At 39.5% G+C, this 26,811-nt stretch overlaps 1 protein-coding gene across 1 annotated transcript in view; it reads left to right on the forward strand.

Moving 5' to 3' along the window:
* pappab (pregnancy-associated plasma protein A, pappalysin 1b) overlaps positions 1–26,811 on the forward strand; it is a 92,241-nt gene that overhangs the window by 22,635 nt on the left and 42,795 nt on the right. Inside the window, exons 8-11 of the mRNA XM_053654006.1 lie at positions 18,361–18,489; positions 19,249–19,340; positions 23,222–23,418; positions 26,207–26,317. Of these exons, the coding sequence (XP_053509981.1) occupies positions 18,361–18,489; positions 19,249–19,340; positions 23,222–23,418; positions 26,207–26,317 (529 nt within the window). The remainder of the gene's footprint in view (positions 1–18,360; positions 18,490–19,248; positions 19,341–23,221; positions 23,419–26,206; positions 26,318–26,811) is intronic.

Raw genomic sequence — 26,811 nt, forward strand, 5'->3', positions numbered from 1 at the left:
CCCTTTTGCACCTAGGATTGGGAGGGGGTTTAAGCCAGCTTAAAGAATTTCACAGCTACTCGAGTGTAACAACTATAGTCTATACAGAATGAGGAGGCAAGTTCAAAGCTTTTTTTTCCTTCTCCTCCCCTTTTTTGAGCCATAAAAAATTACAGCCCAATAGAGCACCCATTCTTTCTTTCTGGCAGATGTGTCTCATATTAACAATACAGAAATGAAGAGTTTAGTCATTCAGGAGGCAGGCATTGTCTTCGTTGTCTTTTTGTGTGCGGTTGTGGGTCGAGTGTGTGTTGTTCTGTTTTTTTCTTCTGACACAGTGAATAATGGGCCTTTCCTGGGGCCCTGGGCTACACCTCTGTTGGCAAGCTGCCAAAGCTGTACATTAACTTCACTAAAAATCTCCTTTATTTCTGTAAACAGCAGTTGATGTGAACCTGGTGAACCTCTCTGTCCTTGTGTAAGCCAGACTATGTAAGGTCACTTATTTAGCTCATTGCCATTTGACAGGTATGAGCCTTGTTGTTTGCAAACTTAGGGTATGTTTACAGTACAACGATGTATTAAAAACGGAAAAGTTTTTCCTTTGCGTTTTTGAAAAGTTTCACGTACAGATGACAACATTGTCAAAACGATCCTCGTTCACACGGATCCGCAAAAACGACTAAAAACGCTGTATTATGCATGCCAGGCCAGTAGCTGGTAATGTCACTTTGTAAAGAAATACTACACGACTGCGCACATAAGCATTCACTTCAACATGTCTGCTATATTGATCCGGGCAAGACTGCCCTATAAACAAATACAAGTAAATAGTGGTAGTTTTTCTGGATAAGAAGCACAATAACTTTTACATTTCTCAAATGATTTCACTGGTTTATGATCTATGTGGAGTACAAAAAAAATCTGTCTTCAGTTACATAGAATCGCGATAGTTACACTTGGAAAATTATTCACTGTCATAAGGAATTGTGAAAACTCACGCTTGTGCATAAAGGTTTTTTTCATTGTGGAAATAGATTTTTCTATCTTCAACCCCATCATTTAGCTTTTCGTGTGCTCCTGACCAGAATTCTGTTAACAAAGCTGGTTCATTTTTAAACACTGAAAAAAAATCAAAATAGTGCAAATAGTGAGATACTGGCAGTCAGTCTGTTTTCTATGTTTTATTAGCAATAAAAGGATACAGATATACTCCAAAACAGACAATTACAAAGATAATTTTAAGATTTGAATACCCTTTGTCAGCGTAGATGTGGGTTAATAATTTGGCATATGTAACTAATTCGTCTCTGCTGGTCTTGCTGGAGAAGAATCAATAAACTCAAAATCTTGAGCAGCACAAACACAATGTTGTAGTTTTGAACATCTTGTACATTCTTTTGAAGTACTCGCGAGCATGCCTGTAGACTGATGTAATACAGGGGCGCATGACATCATTTTCACAGATTCTCATTTTTGTATGTTTACACTGAGATGATAACAGCATCATTTTCAAAAACTTGCACTTTGAAATCCATTTCCAAAAGTTTGCATTTTCAGGCCCCAAAATGCCATTGTCATGTAAACGAACAGCCAAACTGCATAAGTAGTTTTCCGTTTTTAGTTGAAAATGTTGTCGTGTAAACGGGCCCTTATTTAAAACATAAGGAATTTCAGTAGTGAATTAATATATCTTTATAGTAATGGTTTTAGTGTGGATAGAGAAAGAATCCTCCCATATTAGAATAAATATATTTAGTTTAAAATAAACATCCGCATATGTGATGTGGATTAAAATTAACAACATGGGTTAAAATTGTCTTGTTCAATGACCTTTATAAGTACTCAGAAGTAAATTTTGTTTTCAGTAAACCTTGTTTCTAGAACAAAATCTATGAGAAAGTGTGGTACCGGTTCTCATCTTTGTTTGCAAGTTGGATTGCTTGCATTGCCGGCTTTAATAGAGACAAAAATTTGCAAGCATGTTTAAGCCCCCCTGCAGCTAGTTTATTCAGAACATCTGTGTTACGCATGTAGCCCTGTTCCCTGAGAAGGGAACGAGACATTGCATGAGCTTCACGCTGTGAGAAAGCACCCTCGTGCGTGGCTGGTATCCGAAGTCTGGTAAAATCATGCCTATTTATAGGCCTGCCATGGTCAGGTGACGTGGCATAATGCACATCATGTAACTATAAAATGGTGCCTGTAAACCACATCCACAGCTTCTCTTTGTCTGAAGCACAGATGCAATTTACAGGCATAGCTATGCAACGTCTCGTTCCTTTCTCAGGGAACAGGGTTACATGCATAATACAGACGTTCCCTTTCAAAGGGAACTCAATGTTGCGTGAGCATCACGCTGTGGGAATGAGTATATCCACTCCATCATACTGAGGGTATGACTTCAGAGTGTCTCTGAAGCTGACTCTAAGGGCTCAAATGGGGCACCTGAAAGAACTTCTCAGACCACAGAAGGTCCCAGGAAGACCTTCGTGCGTGGTCTGCAGCTGCTGCCCAGCCGTCTGACACCACGCAAAAACCTCGAAGTTAGAGGAAGGTCACCCACAGAGGCTCCATCAATAGGGGCGTGGATGGCCGAAATGGCAGCCACATAGACCCTAATTGTAAAAGGAGCCAACCTAGCCAAGAAAGTTCCTGTAAGAACTCCAGGGCTGTAGCCAATGCGCAGTTTACTGGGTCTCACTGACGTTCCTTTACTGGGTCTCACTAAGGTGCCCCTCAGGAGCCAGACCCACAGTATCCATACTTCCAGCAGAGGGTGATAAATCAACCCTCTGGCTTGAGACAATAGACCCCTGCGAATGGAAATCTCCCCATCTCAGAGAAACATATACTAGCTGGCCAATAAGGCCAAACTGTAATACCGAATTAATGTGTGTGGTGCAAGCCACCCCTCCGCAGCATACACATCCTGTAGGGGTACCCCTTAGATAACACCTTGGAGGACGCGACCCCCCTAGTGAAATGAGCCCCTATCCATATGTGTAGCAAGACTGTGCGCCTCATAAGCAATAGAGATTGCTTCCACTATACAAATAGAGATGCGCTGCTTTGACACAGCATCTCCTCTACTGTCACTGCCAAGCAGACCAGCAACTGCTCCAAGTTACGCCACTGGCCGGCGCGATGGAGGTAAGTACACGGAGCCCTCACTGGACACAGTAGGTGCAATCCTATCCATTCAGCTGTAAGGAATGGAGTAGGAGGGGAGAAAGCCTGCAACACTACTGGCTGGACAGCAGACATAGGCCCTGGCCCTGACATCTCGGTTGTCCCTTCCTGCCTTGACTTTGCCCCTGGATTAGCCAATGCCTCCCTATATCCTAGGCTGGATAATTCCCAGGATATAGGGAGGCCTTGGCTAAGCCAGAGTTTCTCTGAAGCTGACTCTAAGGGCTCAAATGGGGCACCTGAAAGAACTTCCCAGACCACAGAAGGTCCCAGGAAGACATGCGTGGTCTGCAGATGGGCCCCAGCCATCTGAAACCATGCATAAACCTCGAAGTTAGAGGAAGGTCACCCACAGAGACTCCATCAATAGGGGCATGGATGGCTGAAATGGTAACCACGTAGACCCTAATTGTAGAAGTAGCCAACCCTGCTGAGAAAGATTCCTGTAAGAACTCCAGGGCTGTAGCTATTGTGCAGTTACTGGCTCTCACTGGTGTTCCTCATACCATGATAAAAAAAGTTGCCACTTGAATGCATTCAATTTCTCATGGATGGTGCTCTAGTGTTTAACATGGTCTCTACAAACTTGGTTGAGAGACCAGAATCTATGAGCTGGTGCCCATCAGGGGCCAGACTCACAGTTGCCATAGTTCTGGCCGAGGGTGATAAATCCACCTTCTGGCTTGAGACAATAGATCCCTGTGAACGGGAATCTCCCAGGAAGTGGCATCCAGCAGAGATATTATCTCCAAGAACCAAATTTGAGCAGGCCAATTCAGTGCTACTAGCAGCAGACATACATTTGCAATCAAAATTATTCAACCCCCATTGCAAATAAGGTTTATTGTCAAAATTGACTGACTTTCAGTTGTTTGCAATGAACAAATCAAACAAAAGCAATTGAAATAGTTCAGCACAACAAATGCTTTCACAACGAAAGTGGTTACTTTATGACTACTCCAGTTTCAAAATTATTCAACCCCTTCATGGCAAGCATCTTTAGTACTTAGTAGGGCACCCATTTGCAGTTATGACCTGCTGTAAACGAGATGCATAGCCAGACACCAGCTTCCTGATGATTCCATATGAGCAATGGCCTCCAGTTCAGTAACATTCTTGGGTTTGCATGTTGCAACTGCCTTCTTCAAATCCCACCAGAGATTTTCTGTAGGGTTCAAGTCAGGTGACTGTGATGGCCCTGCAGAATCTTCCAGGACTCATACCTCAAATTCCTGGTGGAATTTGAGGTATGCTTGAGATCATTGTCCTGTTGGAAGGTCCAACGACGCCAAAGCTTCAGCTTCCTCACAGATGGCATGATGTTTTCTCATAGGATTTCCTGATACTTCAATGAATTCATCTTGGCTTCCACATGCTGCAGGTTTCCAGTGCCAGATGATGCAAAGCAGCCCCAGACCATCACTAAGCCACCACCATGCTTGACTGTGGACCGTGTGTTCTTTCTTCATTCTTTTTTCTCCAGACATACCACTGATCCATCGTGCCAAAATGTTTTGTTCCATCACTCCACAGAGCAGAAACCCAAAACTTCTATGGCTAATTTATATGATTTTGAGCTGACTTTTCTTGTCCTTTTGGGTAAGTATTGTGTTGAACTACTTCAATTGCTTTTGTTTGATTTGTTCATTGCAAACAGCTGAAAGTCTGTAAATCTCGACAATAAACCTGATTTCCAATGGGGATTGAATTATTTCGATTGCAACTATAGCACGATCTTGGTGAACTCTCGCTAGAGTCTGTGGGAGTAGAATGATCGGGGATAAAAGGTGTACAGACGTGACTTCGGCCACGTGTGTACCATGGCATCCAGCCCTGACCCATTTTTTGGTGTGGGAGGAGTGAGGGCGAACCACAGTGGGCAGCATGTTGTCTCCTCAGAGGTAAACACTTCTTGTGGATGGAGCCTCCAATCTCTAGGCCTCAGCCCCTGCCTCAACAGGACATCTTCCCCCACACATTGCACTCATTGACAAAACTTCCCCCAGCTAAAGAAGAATTAGTTGAAGCTGTCTCAACAGGGGTCACGAACATAAACCTCCCTGGCGGTTAATATATGAGATCACCGGTGTATTCTCTAACACATGGTGACCTCTCAACTGAGGAGAAGAATTTCAGTGCTAGGAGTATGGCTCACAACTCTAAGCAATGTTGATAGGAATGCCCTACGCATGTTGGGGATAGACATGATTTCACCGTATTCGAATCTTATATAACCCCTAGAAAAGTCATTCTTGATTGGAGAAGCAACTTTCCCTGAGTTTCAACCTGAGCCCCAAGTTCCTCACATGGGCGAGAACAATATATAGATGTTGAATCTCCAACTTCATGGACCACGCTAGAATTAACCAATCGACCAGGTAGTTTAACACACAGATGCCCTGGAGGCGCAAAGGAGCCAGCATTGCATCCATGCACTTCATGAAGGTGTGAAGGGATAAAGCTAGATAATGGGAAATCCGATATTGATATGCGCTGCTAAACGTGAACCTCAGGAACTTCCTGTCACTGGACAATGGAATATGCATCTTTTTTTAGATCTATTATCACAAACTAATCTTCAAACTGAGTTTGTGGAACGATAAGTTTGAGCATCAACATCCTGAACCTGTATGGCGAAGAGTATGGTTCAGATGATGCAGATCTAAAATTTGCTGCATACCCTGTCTTTTCTGTGAACTAGGAAATAATGGCTTTCCATAACTTTTATTACATTTCCACATTTTGTTGGAGGGAAAGCATCAGATTTTTGTTTCTCTATGACAATTCGCTGAAAACTGAAAACTTGGGATGACATTGACCAGGGGAGCCCTACAGTAATAATGGGGGCTAACTGCCCTAACAAGCACTCATCCCCTGATACCTCCCTTCGCAGCTCCTCAGGACCGCTTTTTTTGCTTTTTTGGCACTGATTATTATTTTTAAATCAGGCATAGTAGCAGGCTGTGACTGTGGCCACCCAGTCCCCATGGCCTTCTGCGAGGGGAGGTGGGCCACCACACTCACCTTCTGTGCTTCCTTCACAATTCAGCAGGTCTGCAACACTGCTATTGTTTGCACAATAAAGACCCGCTGCTGCATAGGCTTCGCCAACCAATGCAGAGATGGTCATAAATGGCCTGGATGGCAAATCCCCCCCCCCCAAAAAAAATTTTTTGCTGTGGTCTATGGAGAGAGGTGGCTCGCAAACATCTCCTCTACCTTAGGTATAGCTAAATAGCCGTACTGTCTATCCCCCACGATGTCCGAATAATCTGACATCGCGGTGTTATAAACATGGCTCTCCCCAGAAGCATGACACTTCATGGTACACTTCCGGGGAAAAAGGGGAATTTTCTGCAGTCTGAGGGATCGCTCTCCTTCTCACTGCCAAGAGCAGAGCTGCTTCATTGTGCCTATATATATATATATATATATATATATATATATATATATATATATATATATATATATATAGTGTATATAGTGTATATATATATATATATAGGCAATCAAAAGAGAGTGCGAAAACACATCGATTTCGTGCTGTGTGTAAAGATGATGTCTCTTGTGTGGAATGACGACAAATGTGCAGTTTGTAATCTCTGTAAGCTCTGCACCACTAAAATTTCACACCGGAATTGAGCAGCAGTGAAGCCAGAGTTTTGCTGTCGAGTCTATTTTTTTCCCCGCCCTACTCGCACGCTGCTCGCGGTGAATTAAAGCGCCAGTACAGCGTTGAAAGATTTAAATGAATTTGGGTTGGCAAAAAAGTATGTATTGCACAGAAAAATATATTTGTTGAGTAGTATGTTTCATATCCAGTTAATGTTAATATGAGTTATTATTATCAAAAAAAAGTTTATATTAGGCCTATATATTACCAGTTTGATGTTCAATGATGAAGTAGAAATGCTTTTGTGAATGTGAGCCTAACAGGAGGTTTTTTTTTAGAATTCAGTCAATGTTAATATGAATTAATAATATTCAATAAGTTAAGAAATCTTACTTTAATTTTCAGAAGTTGAGTAATGTGTTTTCTGTTTATGAGTCCAGTTACTGTGAAACAACTTGTTGAAATGGAGAGAATAAAGTTTTTATTTGCATTTTTTTCAGAATTGTGGAATTAATTATTATTAATTTAAAAGAAGGCATAAAAGGCAGAACTATCGGTATCTGTTATCAGTATTGGCCGAGATCGCTCTGAATAATCAGTATTGGCTGAGAAATTTAGTATCGGTGCATCTCTAATATATATATATATATATATGGAGGAGCCTGGGGGAGCCAGTGCAACATTTTTATGGGAGTGGAGCATGCTAATTTAAAAATAAATAAATACATAAATAAATAAATTTTATATATATATATATATATATATATATATATATATATATATATATATATATATATATATATATATATAAAATTTATTTATTTTTAAATTAGCATGCTCCACTCCCATAAAAATGTTGCACTGGCCCCCCCCTCTGGCTGCACGGAGTCGCTTCGCAAGCGAGCTCCAAACCGCAAAAGTGAATGGCCAAATCTGGAGGAAAAAGCAAGAGATAGAGGAGCGCTTGTCTTCGATTCCCCCTCCAGATCCATACGGGACCCTCAGGATCTGAGCCGGCTGGCTGCCTCGACAGCGGCCGACCCAGAGTCCTGAGGTTCCGAAACCCATCTCGCTTCAGCTGAGAAGTGAGAAAGCTGGAAGTAAATTTGCACTGCGGTGCACTTTTTTTTCTCACTCCAATACTCTTCACACAAAAATTGTCTCTCCCCCCGTAATAACACGACAGTAGGGAGTAACCCTCTTTCTGAACTCTCTAAAGTTAATTCTGTTTGCACAGGATAGCAACAGAAGAGAAAAGAAATATCCGTACACACACACACACACACACACTATATATATATATATATATATATATATATATATATATGGGCATGATTTTACCAGACTTCAGATACCGGCCACGCCCGAGGGTGCTTCCCACAGCGTGAAACTCATGCAAAGTTGAACGGTTGAAAGGGAACGGTGTTCATTAAGATTGGATGATAATACCAGTATTTAGATTAAGAAGCCTGTACAAACACATTAAGCAAACAATTATAGGAGTCAGTACCTGTGTTCAGAGCTTTTAAGATCAGCTGTCTATTGTTTGCTCCGGAGACCTGCAGATCCGGAGAGACAAAAACTGACTCTAGAAAAGGCATCTTTAACACTGAGCCAAGCTCCTGTTTGGGAAAAAGTTTCCCAGATCCCAACTTGTGGGAATCCTTTAGGTAATACCCAGCTTCTTTCTATGTATAAGAAATTTCATGTTAATACGGTTAAATAAATATCTAGTAGATCAAATAAATCACTCTTTGGTGCTTCACAGTTCTTTTTCACAATTCATTCACAATTCTCAATCTGTGAATGAATCAGTTAGCAGCTCACTGTGGAGAGTGAAGGCAGCTCCAATCAAAGCGGTAACTGGCTAAAAAGCCCTGCTGAGAGTGACTGTATTTAGTGGTTTGGTGGTGGTGGAACAATACATCAGTACAGATACTGTAACTCGAGATATAAACAAACACCTCAGATACACTATATAAGGAACACTATATATGTCATTGTCCAATGTACCCAGGGCCAGTTCTAGACATATGGAGGCCCTAGGCAAAATTTATGTTGGAGGCCCCCCACTCCCCTCCTCCCTCCACCTTTCAGAATAAATAAAAGCACTTGAAACAAATATGATTCCTATCAATTTTATTTATACAATATCTGTATTAATATGTGTATATATTTACTCATATTTACATTTTAATTAAACTTTAACTAAGTTAAACTGATCGACAGAACAAGGCCCAGTTTATTTTTAGAATACAATAGACTCACTCCAAAATAGATGATGATAACTCACATACCTGCATCACGAGATGCACTTTCTATGCATGCCTGTTTAGCCTTTCGCTTAGTAGTCCCTGAAGGATGTGTTGGTTTTGGTCATAAGTCACTGACTTAAAGTCAGTCAGCTGCAGAAAAGTTGCATTTGTGCATTTTGTTCATCGTACCCTCTCTTCATACATTCAGAGCATGGGACCCACTTTGAAACGATAATATTAATTGGTTTCACTACAGGTGAGTGACAATTCATCTTTATCCAATGCACAAAGAGCCTAGTGCTTTGCTGCCAGTCTCAATCGCCCCCAAGCCCTAGTAGGTCCTAAGCAATTGCCTACTCTGCCTATAGGTAGCACCGGCCCTGAATGTACCATCTTGTCCAGTGTATCACCATGTCATGTAAGGAACATTTTAATAGAATATGAGCATTGTAGCATGGCAGGTTTACAGATGCAGTGCTAATTAGTAATGTAGAAAAATTATTGCTGGAAATAATAATGCACAGTCAAACAAGTCTTGCCAATTTCCAGGCTGCTTGATTTGTTGACTTTTTAAACCCCTTTAATGACTTTATTTCACAAAAAGCCTAGTGAATCTAGTAACTCAGCCGATGATAGCAACATTTATTTACTAGGTATGGCTCTCCAGCTCACATCAAACCTGGTAGTTATATGAGTTAAAAGAGTAAGTTTGATTGATTCACCACCAGTGTGTACAGCCTGACTGAGCTGTGTTTGCATAAGCTTACAGTATGTTCCCAACAACCAATCACTGAACACCATTATGCACTACTTTGTTCTACCTTCTTCTTGGCAAAATTTACAAGTTAGAAAAGCAATTTGGTCCATCTATAACAATTTCCTTCATGTCTATTTTCCAACTACTCACTAACACAGCTTCAATTTGTTTGCAGTCTTCATACAAATGATAGTATTCTGTAAATATGTAAATAGTTTGCTGTGCCATAACCAAATATTTCTTTCAATAAGAAATAACAAATAAGTCAAAAACTACTTCTTTCAATAAGTAATAAGTAATAAAACTCTTCTAGAGACATTACTTACTAATGCATGCCACCCCAAATAAATTATATTTCATCATTCTTCAATATTAGTAAGAACTCCACTGTCACACAGCTTCATTGATAGTAATGAATTAGCTGGTTAAAGTTAGGTAGTTTGCTAAAGGACAGGCTAGAGAATACAATAAACAGACAAGATAACAAAATACACAGAGAAAATAATAGCAGCGAGGTATGTGTGTGTTGTTCCAACTACTCACTAACACAGCTTCAATTTGTTTGCAGTCTTCATACAAATGATAGTATTCTGTAAATATGTAAATAGTTTGCTGTGCCATAACCAAATATTTCTTTCAATAAGAAATAACAAATAAGTCAAAAACTACTTCTTTCAATAAGTAATAAGTAATAAAACTCTTCTAGAGACATTACTTACTAATGCATGCCACCCCAAATAAATTATATTTCATCATTCTTCAATATTAGTAAGAACTCCACTGTCACACAGCTTCATTGATAGTAATGAATTAGCTGGTTAAAGTTAGGTAGTTTGCTAAAGGACAGGCTAGAGAATACAATAAACAGACAAGATAACAAAATACACAGAGAAAATAATAGCAGCGAGGTATGTGTGTGTTGTTCTCTAGCTAACTGCCTAATTTACTGCTTTTTGCAGTACTGAGCACAGCATAGAGTAAGTAACGTTATACTGCAGCAATGACATTGCACAAACAGTGTAAGGGATCACAATAGAGCTCTTACAAACATTAGAGCATACTATTTGGTAAATGTTTGTTTGCTAACTAAAAGATAGGCTCTTGTTAAAGCTGGGATAGTTTGCTTATTCAAGTCATAACACTTCTGTATTGCTGATGAGACAATATTAATGGCATCTGATAGTCATTAAATACTATATGAACATTCTATTCAGTGTATGGTATGAGGTTTTGGACACAACCTTATTCTTCCACAAGTAGCCTGCAATAATATAGTTCTTCCAGAGACAGCTTTTAACATTCAAGTTCCCAAACCTTACATGCAGTAGCTTTAAATGTTGAGGAAAATCAAAGCTCAGTCTGTACAAATGTGACAGAATGTGTGGTGGCAAAGATGATATCTTGCTTTCTCTGCATGTTTAATACCATACTCAGAGCTCACCCATGCATAATTAGGTATGATATAGTGATAAAATCATATGCATTTAAAATTCACTGTAAAAACCTCACGGGAGTGATGTAGGTAGGCAAAAAAGTCAGTATGCCACTTTTTACATTTGTTTGCTAAAAAGCAGATTTTTTTTTGTTAAAAGACATGCTTCTCTGAAAATGGCAGTTGCATTATGATCTCATTCTTTGGGATCATTCGTTGGAAAGAACAATTTAAAGTACAGATAGATTTACATTTACATTTATGTTGTTTAGCAGATGCCCTTATCCAGAGCGACTTACAGAAGTGCTTTGTAGTCTCTATTAAAAACACATCCTCATGCTAATTCAATTGGTCAGGGAGTAAGAGTACCATCGGTCTAAAAATCTTGTTGGGGAAGTTAGTACAGTATGAAAAGAACCCACAAGACAAGGATTTTTTTTCATAATAGATGAACAAAGTGCTACTTCAAGTGTTTTGCAATGAAGTAGATATTAGTCTTCATTTGAAGACAACCAGTGACTCAGCTGTTTAGACAGGCAGAGTAAGGTCATTCTACCACTGCTAGGACAGAGGTTGGCGCGGGTCCATTTTTGTCTGGGCAAGCATCAGTGTTTTACATCTGATGCGGGCAGCTACAGAAAGTGAGTGGAGGGAGTGTAGCATTGGGGTGATGTTGGAAAACTTGTGGGAGGCTGGAAACAAGTCATGCAGCTGCATTCTAGATTGGTTGCAGGACTTAAATTGTGTGCAGGAGCAGACCTGCCAGGACTGAGTTGCAGTAGTCCAGTCTTGAAGTGACAAGGGACTGAAGTCCTGAGTGGCCTCTGTGTCTGTACACATGGCTGGATCCTCCTGGAGTTGTAAAAGTGAAACCTGAATGACCAAGTCAGTTTATCAGTGTGAGGCGAGAAGGACAGTTGGTTGTGCAGGACTACCCCAAGTTTGCATGCAGTAACAGATGGCGAGCTCTGAGAGTTCTCCAGGGAGATCACACGATCTTGACATGGATATGCATTTCCAGGGATGCATAGCAGTTCAGTCTTGCAGGAATTTACTGTAGTTTCAGCTGGTGAGCTGCCATTGATGATGAGATGTCTGCCAGACATGCTGAGATCAGTACAGATAAATGAATGTCTGAGGAAGGAAAGGCAAGTATGAGTTGAGTATCATCAGTCTAGCAGTGGTATGAAAACTCATATTAGAATATGAGCACACTGAGAGAGCAGATATAGAGGGAGAACATAGGAGGACCCAGAACTGAACCTTGTGGGACACCAGTGGAGAGTCTGCATGGAGAGGTGTGGATCCCGTCCATGTTACCTGATATGACCATCCCTCCAGGTAAGAAGCAAACTGTTGCCATGTTGTGCTGTGAATTCCAGGAGAGTTTTGTTATTAACTGCCAAAGGCTGCTGAAAGGTCAAGGAGTATGAGCACTGATCTAGTAACATGAAGCTTCTCAATAAAGGCCATAGAGGCCATTTCTGTGGAGTGTGATGCTTTGTGGCCAGATTGGTTAGGATATTGGAGGTTATTCTGGGTAAGATAGAGAAACAGTTAATGTGCATAGCACATTCAAGATTTTTTGAAAACAAAGAGAAATGATACAAGTCAGAAGTTGCTGATGGTATCTAGAATGGGTTGCTTCAGGATAGGATAGATGGTAATGGAAATCTCAAAATGCAAACACAGCATGTGTGACTGACACATTCTATGGAAATGTGGCACCACAGAAAGATGGGAACCTGTTTTTATTTGCATGACATTCTTTGGGCATGAGATTAGATGGTGCTGATGGATGAATCAGACATGTAGCACATGTGCACAGAAATATTGCACAGTCTACCATAGAATAATAGAAGTATGACATATAACTTCTAACAGGGATATTATCCCAAATTTAAAAGCAGGCAAAAGTTTGTCCTTTAGCTTATCATCTCCCAGAACTCCCAGTGATTAAGAAAGCTTGGCATTGGACCACTGTATGGGTAACTCTCTGTAGGATTAAGTCCATAGGAATTCTGGTATATGAACAGAAGTGCTTTTTCACCACCATATTGTGTGAAGTACAACAGTTTCTTCAGGAGAAACAAAAAGTAAAGAGGGTAAGCATCTGTTTACCAAAATTCAATTGCCAACATCGTAAGGATGAAGCTCTTATCTGGTTTCTGCTCTCACTCAATTGTTTTCCATCTGCTTTTCTCTCTGTTTGTGTATCTTCCAATTATCTGTCTCTCACTTTTTGCCTCTCCCCACTATACTTAAATTTAAGCAGTGATGTAGATGGCAATGTGCAAAACACCTTTACCGAACTACTCTGCTCCACTCAGCAAGATCAAGATAATGCCAGCAGGGATTCTTATCTGTGTCCAACTAAATAGCTTTTTATTCATTTTAACTAAGTGTGGATTAGGCTGTATTGATCATGAGAGATTTCACTGCTTGCACTGCTGTCATCTGTTTTTGGGCCCTGGAGGAGGCCAGACAGAGGCTGCCAACATGCTAGGGAGATACAGATGTGCATGAACAGACAGAGATTTGTCAGATTGACACCTAGATTCTACATCTTTCTAACACAGCAGTGCCAGTTGGGTTTATTGTTTGATATTTGTTTTTTTCTTATGTCTTATGGTGTTTAAGTATAGTACTGGTGGTGGTGGTGGTGGTGGTGGAACACTATGAGCATCCCAACCTTATTACATGTAGGACAAAGTTGCATTTGCAGATTTATTTGGCAGATACCCTTATCCAGATCGACTTACATTCACTTTATACATTTGAACAATTGGCAGTCGTAGCTTGACAGTGCTGGGATTTTAACTCACAACCTTTCATTCAGAAGTCCAACAGCTTAACCACTGAGCTATCACCGCTATTACTGCTATGTAATGCTAAGGTATTACAATCCACCATTCGAAGAAGAATTCAAGTGCAGAATATAGAAGCCATACCAATCATCAGCAGTAAGAATCAGAAGGCCAATTTGGAATTCGCACAGAAATACAGAGATGAGCCACAAAAGTTCTGGAACCATGACTAACCTCTACCAAAGTGATGGAAAGGTCAAAATGTGGAGAAAGAATGGATCTGCTCATGATCCAAAACATAGAAGCTCATCAGTCAAGCATGGTGGTGGTAGTTTCATGGCTTGGGCTTGCATGGATGCTTCTGGAACAGGCTCACTAATATTTATTGATGATGTAACTCTTGACGGTAGATGGTCAGAAGTCCCATTTACAGAGAAATGTTATTCAGTCTAATTGGGAAGAACTTCATCATGCAGCAAGATGACCCAAATGACCCAAAAACCCTGCCAACACAACAAAGGACTTCATCGGGGGGGGGGGGGGGGGGGGTGTGAAAGATATTAGTCTGGAACATGCATTTCACCTCCTGAAGAGGAGACTGCAGCCAAATATTAAATGTTATTTACTTTAATTTACTTTAAGATTATCTGTTCTATTAATTTTGCTTGTTTAAAAATTAAGTGGTCTCCCACAAAGGGTGCCATATTCTAAGTTGATTAACACATCTAGATGTAAATATCAAGAAATGAAAGCTGAAATTCTGATCTATCATCTCATTTTCATCTTTTGATATCAAAACCAAATGTATTCAGTGTATACCAAAAAAAAAAATCTTTGCCATTAGACTACTTGAAGGTGACTGTAAATCTGAAGACTAGTGTGTCCTTTACACAATAATGAATTCGTGTTCCTGCAGCCATCTATGGCCAAGCTTTGACCTCTTGGCAGAGACAGTCAGGCTCTGGACTAAAATATCCTGGTACTTGTTTCTTATCTTCCCTATACCCCTTTGTAAAACAGCTCCAAAGCATCAATGAGCCACTAGCATATTTTACACTGTGTGTAAATTTACCTTCAAAATAGACTATGATAGAACTTGCATTCAATTGGTGCAAGAAGGGTGCAGGACTACAACCACCAGTTTCTTGCGATTAAAATGAAGAACACAGGATGAGTTTGTTCTCCCTCACACTACTTCTGGTATGTGGCCTGACAGATTCTGATACTTGGGCTTGAAAAATAGTGTTACCATCTTAAAACCAAAACACAGGAATCATCTCTGACAGATCACCATGTGCAGGGTGTACTTTCTTGTCATGCAAACATGGTGGTGTGCTCTGCCTCTTATTATACACTGTTCAGTCATAACATTAAAACCACCTGCCTAATAATGTGTAGGTCCCCACTGTGCTGCCAAAACAGATCTGACCCATCAAGGCATGGACTCAACAAGACCGCTGAAGGTGTGCTGTTGTATCTGTCACCAAGACGTTAGTAGCAAATCTGTTAAGTCCAGTAAGTTGCACGTTGGGCCTCCATGGATTTGTCCAGTACATCCCACAGATGCTCGATTGGCTTGAGATCTTGGGAATTTGAGGCCAAGTCAAAATCTTGAACTCTTTGTCATGTTCCTCAAACCTGAACAATTTTTGCACTGTGGCAGGGATCATTATCCTGCTGAAAGAATCCAATGCCATTAGGGAATACTTTTGGCATGAAGGGGTGCACTTGGTCTGCAGCAATGTTTAGGAAGGTGGTAAATGTCAAAGTAACATCCACATGAATGCCAGGACCCAAGGTTTCCCAGCCGAACATTGCGCAGAGCATCACACTGCCTCTGCTGGCTTGCCTTCTTCCCCTAGTGCATCCTGGTGACATTGTTTTCCCAGGTAATGCACCCGGCCACCCGCATGATGTAAAAGAGAACACGATTCATCAGACCAGGCCTCCTTCTTCCATTACTCCATAGTTCAGTTCTGATGCTCATTGTAGGTGCTTTTGGTGGTGGACAGGGGTCAGCATGGGCACTCTGACCGTTCTGTGGCTACACAGCCCCATGCGCAGCAAGCTTCAATGCACTGTGTGTTCTGATACCTTTATATCATAGCCAGCAATAACTTTTTCAGCAATTTGTGCTTCAGTAGCTCTTCTGTGGGATCGGATCAGACAGGCTAGACTTTGCTCAACATGTGCATCAATGAGCCTTGGGTGCCCATGACCCTGTTGCCGGTTCACCGTTTGTCCTTCCTTGGACCACTTTTGTTAGATGCTAACCACTGCATACCAGGAACACCCCACAAGACCTTGCATTTTGGAGATGCTCTGACCCAGACATAATTACAATTTGGTCTTGTCAAAGTCACTCAGATCCTTATGCTTGCCCAAATGTTTCCCTGCTTCCAAAAACATCCAAGAGAACTGACTGTTCACTTGCTGTCTAATATATCCCACCCACTGACAGGTGCCACTGTAATGAGATAATCAATGTTATTCACTTCATCTGTCAGTGGTTTTAATGTTATGGTTGCTTGGTATTGTTATGTAGGGAATGTTCATGTAAGACAATATTTAAAATGTATACGTTTTAACAAAATTGTTTTTTTTTTTTTAAACTTGTGTTTAAATTTTTTTTAAACATACTGCCCCTGAGATAAGATGTTATTTGCTATATGGTAAAAAATATAATTTTCCTTTCTTGAATTGCAGAAGTGCTAAAGTGAAGGCTCATAGCTGCTGAGTATAGTTTGCAATGTAGGATGCATTTGTAACCCACAAACAGTGTAACCGCAATTGCGTAACCTAGCCACATGACATTGATGGCTAAATTGATGCTTACTCGATTCAATGAACAAATGCTATTTCCTCTTGTCATAAGTCAAGCCAGCATTCTACCTCAGGAGTCATTGCAGCTGTTAAGGATAGCAACAGAATGCTTTTAGCTTTGCTTCTGCCTGACCACAACAAACATGTCTTAGAAAAACATAACCACATGATCTTCTAACTCCTGCTTCTGGCATTGGCCAAGATTCCTGCATATGCACTTCTAACAGACCGTCCTCTGGTAATGTCACTGGCACACTCTCTGACCTTTGAATGTTTGGGAAGTCTGCTCCTGAAGCAGTCCAGTGGGGTTAATGATTCATGTTGTAACTTCTAGCAGTGAACCTACCTGCAAAAGTGGCCTCTGATTTCTACACAGTTTATGAGCTGGACCAAATTTTGTGTTCTTTGACCTACACACCAGCTTCTGTGCTGTTTGCTATACTTTGCTACACTAAAGTGAGATTGGTCGAGTGGCATGGGCTTCTGCTGATCTCAGTGTAGTCTTGCTGATTGTGACGGGGACTTTACCTTGCAGAAATACAGCTGAGTCTGGTTCTTTGTGGATTTGAGGGTTTGTATTACAGAACAATGTTGGTTTTCACCACTCTAATTATATGTTATACTATGTGCTCATGTGATCATATGTTAGATGCTTATCTTTTGGATATTTTGTGTTGCTGTTTCCTTGAGTTTTTTGCATTTGGATCAAGGGTGTCAAACTCAAATTTTTCCCCGGCCTCATCAGCATTGTTAATAGCTCTTGGAGGGCAATAATTTAAGGCTATTCACTTTTTATGATCTATTAATAGTAAGAATTTTTAACTATCTATTCTCCAAAAGCAGGATATTTCTCAGAAAGAATATAGGCCAAAAAAATATTTAACTGTATGCACTCTTAGGTCTAACATTTATTAAGACATGTGGGATTATCTCTGCTAAGATAATACATCTCTCTTGTCTTTATACTCCATCAACTTTTCTTTTTTCATCTTATTTCTAAGTCTCTATGCTGGATGATAAATTTTGGGATTTGGAGTCAATCACTGAATCTCACTAATTACCTGACATGTTTCTGAACCTTTCTTGCAGCAGATAAGTGTTGGTTTTAACCAGTGTCTCAGTACTGATGATAATGTGAGCCCATGTGCACTGTACAATGACATATGCAGAACACAGAACAGTTCTACACAATGGGTCTGGTTTGAATTCTAGATATAGTGAAAATGTTGAGAAGTAGTGAGACACTACAGGTCACTTCAGTATTATTTTTTGCAAGATCATCCAGGCTAAATGAAACGACAGGGGCTGTGTTTTGCCTGTGGGACTGAGTTTGATACCTGTGATGTAGATGTTTTTTGCATGTAGCCTATTGTTCATTAATAAGCAAAAACAAACTGTTGATATGTCAAAGATGTCAACAGTGATGTTTGTACAAGAAGTGAATACATGAAAAGGGATCAGAAATCTGAATCTCCTGTAACACTCTGAATATAACTCTGCAGGGATATAGTGTCTGGTGAGACGTACACCTACCATGTGCTGACTGTTTCCAAAACAGCAGAAAGTGAGCCATCTCCCGCTCTCATACATCAGCTGGGCTCACCGTACTGTGGAGACGGACTCATCCAACAGTAAGTCATATTAAGCTCACAACCACTCCAAGAAACCCAAGGACAGCACTAATATCATTATATTAACCCATTCAACTACTAGGATCATTCATAGGTCCAGAATCATTCCTCACTCTTGTAATTACATTCCATTCCTACTACTTTTCCTGTAGTTATTGAAAATGAATTAAAACTTGTTTATTGTTGTCTAGCAGGTGTAGGCAGGTGATATTTGTTCTAATTTTTGCATCAGACTAATTGCAGGCATTTAAAAAAAAAAAAAAAGTGGTCATACTGCTGCAGCAGTTACATCAATATGGTAAAACTATGGTAATGTACAATGCTGATATCTTAGACAGTAACAAAACATTGAAAATCTTTTTGCTGTCCAAGCAAAAATTAGCATGATCATAATGTCAATGGTCAGATAAACAAAAGCTATTGTCCAGTTTCAGTCTTAAACACTACTATGTAATGACTTCTTTTCAAAGTACTTACAGGCACATTTGCCATGCCTAACAAAGAAATAAACTAGGTATTATATTAAATGCTTCAGCTTGGAAATACTACAGCACTCAAAAACTAAAGTAAGTTTATACCAATAAGTGGTGTTTATTGGCAAACATTATGAAGAATGTAGAAATGACTGTTGAGATCATGCAACATATATAGTGATTTGTTTTCTAAGCAGTTGAAATGGAGGCATATTTTATTTTCAAGAGTGCTTTTTTGTCTGGAAATTATGGTAATTGAATTTGTGTGTTTGTGTGTGTGTTTCAGTTATCTGGGGGAGCAGTGTGATGACATGAACTTTGCCAATGGAGATGGCTGTTCCAACCAGTGCAAAAAGGAACCTTTGTTTAACTGTATTGGTATGTATTGCTAAAAGTTTATACAAGACACTTTTTAATTAATTTTGTAGATGGTGCATCAGCAAATGGCTGACTTTGGTGCAGATTTCATCCAAACAAGGGCTGCATCCAATGTGATCTAATTTGAAGACCAGAAATGGGAGCTGATGTGATCCTGCTTGGTTAGTTTTATGTTTCTGAGGATTAAAAATTAAATTAGTTAAAAGATTAATGTTTTGTAGTTTTGCTTGAATTTTTTTTTATTATTTTTTTTATCAATGACTTTGCCATCCTTTTCATAGTTTCCACACCATATGAATTTATCTTCAGGTTTGTTCCACGAATGCACCAACAAGTCACATTGCTCTTTCTAATGCATGGTTAATCAGACTGGGCTACCTGACTGTCATGCAAATCCTGCAGCTTTATTGGTGAATGTTAGTAATTAGGCCCGCTAACTGACATGAGGTGAACTCTTAAAGAACCACAAAGACTTCTCAAACCAAAGGAAAACTGTTGCCATACAAAGACCTCATATAATTCCACAGCACTGTGCATTATGCAATGGAATTAACAGAAATACTAGGACAGACTTTTGTGTTTCTTATCCTGCTAGAAGTGTTTAATTCATCATGACAAAAATTGTGAATGAGAGTGAGTCATGGAAGTGGAGTGTAAAAAAAAGTGCAGAGAAGTGGAAAGTGACCAAAGAATCCCACAAGCCTTTGAAGTGTCCCTCTGAATGTATATTCAGCTAAAGGAATGACCTGTGACATTTGCAGAAGTGTGCCCTTGGAGTTGCTCCAATGTTCAGAACAGCTTAATTAGCAACCCTGCTCAGAGAAGAGACCATCAAGTCTCTTGTTTGGAAGGGGTTCAATGAGTCCATGCTTCACAGATCTTTTTTTCCCTAGAAAATCCTGTGTCAGCATTTTGTTGGTATTCTTCATTCCTATACTAGTTAACAATGAGTGGGACTATTTATTTATTTATTTATTTATTTATTTATTTATTTATTTTATTTTGCATTCTTGCATAACATTTCTGAAGGACTCGAGAAGATGGAGCTACTATTTTATCTGGTTAGTCACACTGGAGATCAGACTAAATTTGATGCCATACCTTTCCTATGCTTCTGACAGTCCTATAGCATGGTTTGACTAATAACTTTCTTAGAGGAACAGTTAGCAGAAGGTCCCTGTCATTTCAACAGTATCTTGCCCTATTGTGTCCCTCATTTTCCACAATATCCTGCTACCCCATCAGCTTTCTTTTGAAGGGCTATATCATTTCAAGTTATTCCTCCACAGATGGAGGTGTACTATTATTTACAGATTCCACTATAAGGAAAAAGCTGTACAAAACATGATTTTATATTTCCACTCTTCATCTACTGCGTTCCAAGTTGTAAAATATGCCTTGGCTTTGTCTCTTCGTGATGTTTTTATTTGACTCACAATTGAATTGGCAGCAACAAAAACCTCACAGGGAGCGCAAATATTTCAGAGCACAATCTCTTCTATTTTTCAACGTGTAAGCCGATAAGTATGCAGAGATATACTATTAATAAGACAAGCAGCTTTATAGCACTGACAGGAAGGTAGAGAGGTACTTTTTAGATCCCCTTGTCCTGAACACTTTGTGACTTCCTCTGTGTGTTAACACCAGTCTCTGTCAGTGGCCCATCCTACATAGTATACTAGGGATGGGTTACTCCTATTGGTGGATATCCGCTAGAAATGTTTCCTGGCTGGCTGCATGGTTCAGCGGCACCCCATGGCTCTTGACCAGCACACAGGAAAGAGCAGGTTATAGAACTTCACTGGGTCTCTTACTCCAGCTGACCTGCTATCATTTGCACATGTCTGTAGACACCTCATAGTCTTAAAACACACTGGCATGTATGGGCCACTTGACATTCCAAAATGCAAGGAATGGGCTTATTGCAAGACCAAATTATGACCTGCTTGTATATGGGTTAGATGGCTGTCACCAGCCAAAGGTGGCAGGTGCTCCAACCAAAACAAGATAGAGGTTCTATGTAAATGGGAATGTATACTTAAGCAATATTGTACAAGCAAGAGTTCAGTTATACTGAATATCAGCATGGCCATAGGTAATTGCTTGTACAGTTGTTTTTACACAACAGTGCTATAAACAAGAAATTAATATAGAGTAAGTGGCATTTCAGACACAACGTGGCCAAATATTATGTTTAATTTTGTTCCACAAGTGGAAATAGATACCAAAGAAGCCACACTCACTTTATAGTATTTTGGATGTCTTGGTAGCTAGCTAACATTGATTTGTACAATCCCATTAAAGGTGCTTCCAGAAAAGTATTGTTTGTCATTTCACTAACACAACTGTAGTAACTGTTTCAAATTAGGAAGTGGAATTTTACATTTCCATTTATTCATTTAGCAGACGCTTTTATCCAAAAATGACTTACAAATGAAGCACAAGCACATTTTACATGGTGAACACATATGAGCGGAGTGATAACTTCCCAGTGCAGTTAAAGGAAACATAGGCACTCTTGGACTGCCACTCAATCAATCAAATTAATGGACCAGAACTAACTGTTGTATAACTTCCTATATAGATGCAAGTCTTATCTTCAGATGTATAACAGTCGGAAGAAGGCAGAATGTATCTTTCTTTATTTCAGAATTTCCTAACATTATTGTAACAAGAACAAATCCATCTTCTAAATCCAGACATGGTGGAGGACTTAAAAACAAGAAACAGACAAAACACAACTAGGTAACCAGCAAAAACGAACAACTGCAACCTCAGAAGACCACAGATTACAATTACAAAAACATATGCAAGACACTGAAGAAACACAAGGGAAACAAGTCACTCAAATAAAGAGATGGAAACAGGGAACAGGTGATGCTAATTACAAAGGCTTGTTATCTACTGTTCTTGAGTAGATAACAAGAAACAGAAACAATGGCCTGCTATGTATTATAGAAAGCCATAAGAGTAATACTGGGGTGTACGAAATGTGGGAAGCCAATGCTTTATAGCTACAATGGATGTGATAAGCCTTAGAACAGGGGTGACCAATATTATCCGGAAAGTCCGGTATGGGTGCAGGTTTTCATTGTAACTAAGCAGAAGTCAGACCTGAGTCTACTGAAAGCCAAAATTAATTATAATCAGAATAATTACCCAGATTGTATATACTCTACAAGTTGATGATAGGCATACATGTTGACTTTGCAAGCCTTTGCAAAGCAAAGCAGCTGCATTTCATTTAATGAATTAGTGTGATTGAGTGTTTATCAATAAATTCTCACATTTTTGTTGTAAAACTGTAAAAGATAAAGATCTGTGAAAGGGTGATCAGTAATTCCAGAGACATTTTTTTTATCTGTTGTTGCCTGCTCAGAAAATCAATAACTTTGGCTTATGCAGAAGCCTATGCAGGTATGCCTCAAATAGGGAGTAGCATTGGGAGTGGCACTGGTATGCATTTGTAGGGTCATTCCAAAATGGAGTGATAAATTCCTTTACTTCAGCAGGCACTTCCAAATAATCAGTTTAAAAGGGAAAAACCAATGGATACTTTGTTCCCGAGACTCTTTGCACTGTTTTTATGCTGAACAAGAATGACTGTACAGAAATACTTGTGGAACTACTTCTGTATGTTAGTACAGCAACTGTATTCACTGCTAAAAAAAAAAAAGTCTGCATAAAAATGCACTAGTTAGAAACCTGTGACGCAATCCTTAACTACTTTTAACTTTTGTAAAGGAGTCAGTAAGTTTTAACACATCCAAAAACCACAGAATCTGTTTAGAATTTGTCAAGGTATGATATTTTTTGTCAGTCTTTCTGCCAATGTACATTAGCTGTACATTTGCTCTATCTCTGTTTTTTCTCTCATGTAGATGAGCCCAGTCTTTGCTACTTCTATGATGGTGACGGTCTTTGTGAGGACTTTGAGCGGGAGACGAGTGTGAGGGACTGTGGGCTCTACACACCCAGTGGTTTCCTGGACCAGTGGGCCACAGGGGTGGAGGTTTCCAATGAGCACAGAGTACATTGTCCTGCAGAGGTGGCTGCTGGGTATCCTGCTGTGACAAAGGTGACAAGATCACACACACACACACACACACACACACACACACATGCGCGCACACACACACATAGCAATTAAAGTTGGTTTTGGACCAAAGTGGCTTATATAGTTTTGATAGTGATTGAAGCTGCTTCAACGGGTTTCAAGTAAGTCAAAATGTGTGAGGTCTCACTCTGGTCCCTGACAGTGAATCCAGTCATGCCTTTTAATAATAATCTTACTCTGCAGATGCTGAGAAATCTGGATAATTTTACCTGCAAAATGTAGACTTGTACATCCTTTCACCATATTTAGTACTGTTTGACATAAAGTTGTGAAGAGTATACACTTGTGAAAAGTAATAATTTATAATCCCATTATTCGGTGTGATGTCATGGTATGTTGTCTCAGGGAGATTTTCCTTGACACTGTTGCTTCTGGCTTTCCCACTTGGAATCTAAATCTACATCCAGATGCTTGTAAAGCTGCTTTGTGACAATGTCTACTGTTAAAAGTGCTATACAAATAAAAATAAATTTGATTGAATATGTCATTTTAAACTCACTGTTTAACATTGGCAAAAGATGGACTGCAAAACACTGGCAACAGATGGCTGAAAACTGAGCTGTATTAATCCCTGGATATTTCAATATGCTTTGTTGACATTTCTTGGCCATTATACATACTCTTCTTCTCTATTTTATGTTGTTTTCAAAGCAAAAAATGGCCCCTACACTAAAAAACAAAAAACAAAATAAAATTACTTTCCTGAATTAATCATGAAGGATAACTATTCTCACCATGCTGTGCAGGATTTATAGTTTTATAGCCAATGGTGTTAGGGATGAGTTGATGATCTACAGGTAATCTAATAAACATTGAGTACCATAACCTGAGCCATGAAAAGAGTAATAAAATTGTTGATATTCAATGCAATGTGTAACATTAACAACCATAAACTGTTGACTTATTGTTTAGAATTAGTTGATAGTGTCATCTGGCACTATGCTAATCGTCTATATATGGCTTGTTGAGTGTCTACAGTGGTCTAATAAAGTGATATTTAAGGTTCCTATAGAAGCAGGGGTAATCAAATGACAGACAGCCATCTGCTTGGGGACCCAACAAACCGATCCAACTGCAGCTTATTCAATCACATGCATCTATGCAAATGGTTTACCTGAAGGCAGCTCATCAAGAAAGAAAAGAGGTTTCATAGACTTTCACAGATTTTGACATGGTTTATTAAAAAAAGCTGATGAAAAAGGAATGTTTAAAGATGAATGAACAAAGGAGTACGTGTTTATTCTCTACTTTAAGTTCAAAACAGATGCCTCATCTGTTCAGAATCCACGTCGCTAGTCAAAAGTGTTAATGTGAAGCATCAGTGCAAAAAAACCAAAAACATGCCCATGTAATATTCTTATTTATAGCTAAGCATTAAAAGGTAGTTGTTGTAATAATTTGTTTATGTTATGTGCTTGTCTAAACCTTTGCAAACATGGAATTTTATGTAACTGGACCTTCACAAATTTTAGTTGAGTACTCCTTGCTCTAGCGGGATGGACACAGTGTGTACTATGTTATAGTATGAGGTTATTAATTTTACTGTAGTTTGCTGCTTGTGATTCAGATTTCAACTTTTTTGTAAGTTTGATATTGTATTGATGTGTACTGCATTAAATAATTTACAAGTTTATGAGTGCAGGATCCATACACATTGCTGGTACTTATAGACTGTGTGTGTGTGTGTGTGCGTGCGTGTGTGTGTGCGTGCGTGTGTGTGTGTGTGTGTGTGTGTGTGCGTGGGTGTGTTGGTGGGTGGAAGGAAAAAATGGGCACAGTGTAAAGGCCAGATAGTCGCTGTACTGCTGATGGGGCAGAAACACTCCACCATAAACTACTCCAAAAATACTGGGGACATCCATTGTGCAGAGACAGCAGACAGCCCGACCGTTCCCACTGCTCCTGTTACACACACACACACACACACACACACACACACACACACACACACTATGCATAATTAGTGTCATTTACAATCACGAGAACCATGTGGCTCTCCAGTGTCACCTAGCGTCTCACTGCCGTCACCCCACACTTGGGTTCAGTGGGTTCAAATTTTCAGGTTTTCTGTAAGCTTCTGGTGTAATTGACATGCTGCTTGCAAATGTCAGATGAATTGAATAAGTCAGATTGAGTTATTCTTTTTAAGGAATCATCTTAATCTTTATTGAGTCCAACGTGAATGCTTTATGCTACTTGGAAATATTTGGCTTTAAAACAGACCACAAGTTTTTTAGGGACTTTAAGTTACATTATCCCTGCAATGTAGGGTCACATTTGAGCAATTTCTTTTCAAGAACAAATTCCTGTAACTGGATGTCTAGAACTTTGTGCTTAATCCAAGACATCTGAAACATACAACCTCTGAAGTGCACACAGTGAGAGAATGAGGGGGTTTGCCTCATCACCCCCTGCCCCATTTTGCTGGCTTTTTGTTGAGCAGGGGCAGTGGTGAAACTTGCTGGGTTTCTGCTTAATTATAACTCCCAGATGGTCTAAAATATCAATTCCCTGATAAGGGAAACACAGCCTGGCAGTTCCCATATTTACTGGAGTGTCCCTCTTTAGGTAATGAATTTATTTTGAACCTGTGCTGTAATGTTGAAATATAGCAACGGCCTCAATCAGCATGTCATTACATTGCTTCACTTGATTTCTTGCTGATTGAGGCTGTTGCTACATTTAATACATCAAGGAGTGAACATTGATGTGAAAATGCAGAGTGTTAATAGTGTGTGTGTTCTTTCAGAGCTGTCTGTCGAAGGTGTTTGACCTGTCTGATGGTGGGGTGTCTCAGTATGCCTGGTTTCCATGTGAGGAATCACAGCGGCACAGCTGGAATACTCAGTACAGGTTAAAGGTAAGATATAGAGTGGAGTGACTAAATATGTGTACAATAAAATCTGATAACCACAAGAACATTTAGGTTTTCTGCAATGATTTATCTCATCAATTTCAAGCAATGCTTTATTAAGTAATGAGTAAATATTGGCAAAACTCAGAGACTATAGAAGACAGTCAATAATCAGTTTTTGATCTAGATATATCTTGACTTGTTTTTCAACTCACCAATTATTTAAAAGAAGAAGAAGGGCACGACAATATTCCAATTTGGTGAGCAACTATTTTTTACATGAAGTCAGTAATATTTTATTTGAAGAATACACAAGACACACTTTTAACATATGTATAAAGCAGTGCTGGAGAATTTATGAAAGGCATATGATATATTGGACCTATGCTTATGTGAACTGACATTAGAGGTTTTATGTACTATGATCTTGTCTTTACATGAAAGAATGAAAGAGAGAAGAATCATCAATTATGATTATGGATTGACTGCACGGTGGCTTA

The sequence above is a fragment of the Ictalurus furcatus genome, chromosome 22 (genome assembly GCF_023375685.1).
Source record: "Ictalurus furcatus strain D&B chromosome 22, Billie_1.0, whole genome shotgun sequence".
In the NCBI taxonomy this organism is placed as follows: domain Eukaryota; kingdom Metazoa; phylum Chordata; class Actinopteri; order Siluriformes; family Ictaluridae; genus Ictalurus; species Ictalurus furcatus.